Source organism: Hipposideros armiger, unplaced genomic scaffold (genome assembly GCF_001890085.2).
Source record: "Hipposideros armiger isolate ML-2016 unplaced genomic scaffold, ASM189008v1 scaffold_742, whole genome shotgun sequence".
Lineage (NCBI taxonomy): Eukaryota > Metazoa > Chordata > Mammalia > Chiroptera > Hipposideridae > Hipposideros > Hipposideros armiger.
This window is the reverse complement of record NW_017732092.1, coordinates 178,786-184,099: the sequence shown is the minus strand read 5'-3', so window position 1 is coordinate 184,099 and position 5,314 is coordinate 178,786. Positions and strand designations below refer to the sequence as shown.

The 5,314-nt window shown below is 40.7% G+C and overlaps 1 protein-coding gene across 1 annotated transcript in view; it reads left to right on the top strand.

Annotated features, from left to right (window-relative positions):
• The window catches only part of NLRP9 (NLR family pyrin domain containing 9), a 29,999-nt gene extending 25,944 nt beyond the window's left edge, over positions 1–4,055 (top strand). Inside the window, exons 4-7 of the mRNA XM_019627853.1 lie at positions 1,918–2,121; positions 2,212–2,382; positions 2,851–3,021; positions 4,043–4,055. Coding sequence (XP_019483398.1) covers positions 1,918–2,121; positions 2,212–2,382; positions 2,851–3,021; positions 4,043–4,055 — 559 coding nt within the window. The remainder of the gene's footprint in view (positions 1–1,917; positions 2,122–2,211; positions 2,383–2,850; positions 3,022–4,042) is intronic.
• Positions 4,056–5,314: the final 1,259 nt, after the last annotated feature.

Sequence of the window (5,314 nt, the reverse complement as noted above, 5' to 3'; positions counted from 1 at the left end):
AACACTTTGAAGAGCATGAGTTTATTGTCTTAATGGATGTCTTGGAATGTAGGAGCTTGAGTTTTTTTATTATTAATATTTTCAGGTGCACAAAACAATGTAATAGTTAGACATTTCACCCCTCACAAAATGACAACACCCCTCCTTCAATCCACCTCCCCCAAACCCCAACATCATACATATCTATTGGGTTGTCGGAAAAGTCATGACATATTTTTTCTATGTTTTTTGTTGCAAAAATGCGTCATGACTTTTCTGACAACCCAATATTACAATTCCATTGACTCCACTCCCTACACTATACTCCACATCCCATGACTATATATGAGTGTATGTCAATTATAGTTGACATACAATATTATTCAGCTTCAGCTTTAGGTGTACAGTGCTGTGGTCAAGCATCTACACCGTCCATGAAGTGGTCTCCCTTAGAAGACATGTGTCCATTTGACACCCTACAAAATATTTACAACATTATTGATTATATTCCCCAAATTGTCTTTCATATCTCTGTGGCAATATTGTAGTTACTAATTTATACTGTCTAATCCTTTCCCCTTCCCCTTCTCCCTCATCCCCAACCCTCTCCCATCTAGCAACCCTGAGTTTTTTCTCTATATCTCTGAGACTATTTCTGTTTACTTTGTTCATTTATTCAGCTCTTTAGATTCCACATATAAGTGAGATCATATGGTATTTGTTTTTCTCCAACTGATTTATTTCACTTAGCATAATGTTCTCTGGGTCCATCTATATCGTTGCAAATGGTAAGATTTTATTCTTCTTTATGGCCAAGTAATACTCCATTGTATAAATGTACCAGAGTTTCTTAATCTAGTTGTCTACCGATGGGCATTTTGGTTGTTTCCAAGTCTTGGCTATTGTAAATAGCACTATAATAAACATAGGGGTGCATATATTTTTTCAAATTAGCATCTTGGATTTCTCTGGATGGATACCTAAGAGTGGAACTGCTGGGTCATAAGGTAGTTCTATTTCTAGTTTTTTGAGGTACCTTAATACTGATTTCCACAGTGGCTTCACCAATCTGCAGTCTCACCAACAAACAGTGCACCAGAGTTCCCTTTTCTCCACAACCTCACCAGCACTTGTTGTTTGTTGATTTATTGATGATAGCCATTTTGACCGGAGTGAGGTGGTATGTCACCGGAGTGAGGTGGTTTTTATTTGCATTTTTCTAATGATTAGTGAGGTTTAGCATTTTTTTCATATGTCTGTTGGCCATCTGTCCTCTTTAGAGAAATGTCTCTTTAGGTCCTCTGCCCATTTTTTAATTGGGTTGTTTGTTTTTTTGGTGTTGAGTTGAATGAGTGTTTTATAAATTTTGGATATTAACCCCTTATCAGANAAAATGTCTCCAGGTATTGCCCAGTGTCCCCTGGGAGGGGGATGGACAAAAATCATTCCTGCTTAAGAACCACAGATACACATACATGCATATATATCAGACATATACATATATGTGAATATGTATGTGCCTATAAGTGTGTGTCCATATCCATACATGTATACACATGTCAAACTTATGTATGTATGTATATATACAGACACACACATGATAGTGGGTGATAAGTACTGTGGGGAATCATGAGCTTAAATGCATGAGAGTAACTGGGGACCAATATTATGTGAAATATTCAGGGATGTCCTCACCAAAAGGTGAGATTTTAAGGAAGTGAGGGGTAACCCTGCAGGTAGTTGGGCCAAGAGCATTCCAACCAGGGAGAACAGTAAGAGCAGATGCCCTGGGGCAGAGATCAGGCAGGGCAGGAGAACTGCAAGGAATGCAGAGTGTTGGGCTGAGAAGGAGGAACTGAGAAGTTGTTGGATCTTTACCACCATCACCACCACCATCATTTCCACCACCATCATTACCACCATCATCATCTTCACCAGCATCATCTTCATCTCCACCATCCTTATCACCACCATCATCACTACCACAATCTTCACTACTACCACCACCATCACTACCATCATCATTATCTCCACCATCATCACTACCATCATCATAATCACCATCATCTCCACCATCATCACTATCGTTATCACACCATCACCACCGCCACCATCATCATTTCAGAAATACTTGGGCATTTTGTCTTTCTTATCAATAGATGAAATAGCTAAGCCAGTAAAGACTGCACCCATGACTGTATCTATTTGTGTGTGTGTGTATTTTTTCCTCAGGTTGGCGGGTTGTTACCTCACTCCCATTTGCTGTAAGGACCTCTCTGCTGTTCTTATTAGCAATGAAAAACTAAAGACCCTGAAACTAGGGGACAATAATATACAAGATGCTGGTGTCAAACAGTTATGTGAAGCTTTGAAGCATCCTAACTGTAAACTAGAGAATCTTGGGTGAGTGTCCACTGATTATCTTTAAGGGAAGACTTTCCTATTTCAAGAATAGGAAAAGCTGGATGATTAATGGGACTGAAGGGAAGCAGGTTTAAAAACAAGTGTGTCTGGAACAATTTGGTAAGTAAAATGCTCTCCTGTGAAACCAGGGTTTCTCAACCTCAGCATTATTGATATTAGAGAAAGAATAGTTCTTTGCTGTTGTAGGGAGGGAAGACTGATCTGTGCATTTTAGGATGTTTAACTGCATCCCTGGCCTCTTTCTACCCATGAGATGCTAGTAGCACTCCCCAGGTGTGTCAAATGTCTCCAGACATTGCTACATGTCCCCCAGGGGACAAAATGACCCCAGTTGAGAACCATAGATCTAGACTATAAAGTCTCCTGCTCAGAGGCATGGAAGTGGCCTCTCACAATGGCGGTTTCTCACAAAGCTGGAGTGGTTTCTGGTGTGTTTCCCTCTTGCAGGCTGGAACTATGTCAGCTCACCACTGCCTGTTGTGAGGACCTGGCCTCGGCTCTCACTGTCTGCAAGTCACTGAGGGGCCTTAACCTGGACTGGAATAGCTTGGACCATGATGGGGTGCTGGTGCTGTGTGAAGCCTTGAGCCACCTGGATTGTGCCCTGCAGCTGCTCGGGTAAGTGGATGCTCCCCATGGTGGTGAGTGACTTCAGAGCGAGGTTAGTCTACTGTAGGTAGGTTTGCCCAGTCTTGATATGACTGATATGTGGGCTGCAGAGTTCTCTGTTGTGGGGGGCTGTCCTGTGCATTGCAGGATGTCGAGTAGCATCCCTGGTCTCTACCTGCACGTTGCATACATGTAGCACTTCCCTCCAGTCATGACGATCAAAAACGGAAACTTCGAAGTTGCTGAGAGACAAGATCTTAATTGTCCTCAACAGGAAAAAAAAGCTATAATTATGTGATGTGATGGAGGTCATCATATTACAATATATAGGTGTATCAAGTGAACGCTGTGTACACCTTAAACTTACAGTGTTATATCAATCACACCTTAAACTTATACAACGTTATATGTCAATCACATCTCAAAAAACCTTTTTTTTTTTTTGCCTTGGGGAAATGCTTTTTTTCTATCTTTCATTATTTTCTTTTTTTTTAAAAGATTTTATTGGGGAATTGGGGGGGAGGGGAACAGTGNCAAATGGCAATATTTTTTTCCTATCTTATGGCAGAATAATATCCCCACAGCAGTTAGAATGACTATCATCAATAAGGCAAATAATAACAAGTGTTGGAGAAGCTGTGGAGAAAAAGGAACCCTCATACACTGTTGGTGGGAATGCAGATTGGTGCAGCCCCTATGGAAGGCAGTGTGGAGGTTCCTCAAAAAATTAATAATAGAATTACCATATGACCCTGCAATCCCTCTCCTGGGTATCTACCCCAGAAATCTGCAAACATTCAACTGTAAAGATACATGTGCTCCAATGTTCATTGCAGCTTTATTTACTATGGCCAAGACATGGAAACAACTAAAGTGTCCTTTGATAGATGATTGGTTAAAGAAGATGTGGTATATATAGCTTCTTTAGTATTCATCAACCCCCAGGATGCTGGTAAGATTGTCAGCTTTTAACCAAGTAATTTCCCAGCAGGTATTTTCCCATGTTTTGGAATTTTCTTTTGCGTTTTAGCATCTTCAGGTGACAGCTCTATTACACTGAGAGCCATTGTTCGTCCACCCGTGAATGACGTAAAGAGCTTGTTTTGTTCTTTAGATTCCACATGTAAGTGAAACCATATGGCATTTGTCTTTCTGTCTGACTTATTTCCTGCCAACACTTCCATCTTGGTTTGTCTCCTTTCCACAAGATTGTAGATCTCCAGAGAGCAATGACTCTTGATTGCATGTTCACCCTATGGTTGTCTTCCCACCATGTCCCCCATTCACTCGGTGCTGACTGCCGGCCTAGAGCTCGAGTCCACTGCAGCTACCTGGCCAGTGTGTCATGATGTTTTCAGTGATGAGGTAGCTGGGTGGGCGGTGGGGGGAAGAAGGGGGGTGCTGACCTTGCTGTCCTTCTGATGCCCCCATTTCTCACAGGCATCTCCAGCTATTAAGGTCATCCCCTGTCTTTATATGGTAGCACTTCTCCCTGTTGGCAGTGTCGGCCTGTCTCATCCTGACTGTGACTGACCGTGTCCTTCTATGCTCTAAGTCCCACCCCCTGTCCTCAGCTCCCTCCATCTCTGGACTGGAAGTGTGTTGGATGTTGCTCACACATTTAGGGAATTCCTCTGCCAGGAATGGCCACAATGCTTCCAAGCTGTCGCGTAATTCTCCAGTCTGTTCTCATCTGTCTTTTTTTGTTTCTGGCCTATTCCTAGTCCCCACTGTGGTGTTTGAACATGGTAGAACATTTACTTGTTATGCTTTCTGTCATTTCTCAAAGTTGACTGGGAGGGCAGAAGTCAGGGTGTGCTCAAGTTTGCTGTCACTATACCAGGACTCACAGATTCTGTGGCATGTATTTATAAATCATATATAAATAAAATACAAAAATAATAAAATATAAAAAATAAATATATGAACATATGTAAATATATAAAAAGTACAAAACTGAAAGCAACAAAGAAGACAAAAAAACAAAGAAAAACTTGTAGACACAGACAACAGTTTAGGGGTTACCAGAGGGTAAAGGGGAAGGGGAGAAGAGGGAAAAGAGGGGGCCAAATATATGGTGATGGAAGGAGAACTGACTCTGGGTGGTGAACACTCAATACAATATATAGATGTTGTATTATAGAATTGTACACTTGAAACCTATGTAATTTTACTAACCAATGTCATGCCAATAAAATAAATAAGGATAAAAAAATATAAAAAGTATATATAAATGTATATAAGAAGTATACATAAATATATGTGGGTAAAATTTTTTTCTTTTTTTTGAAGATTTTTTTTT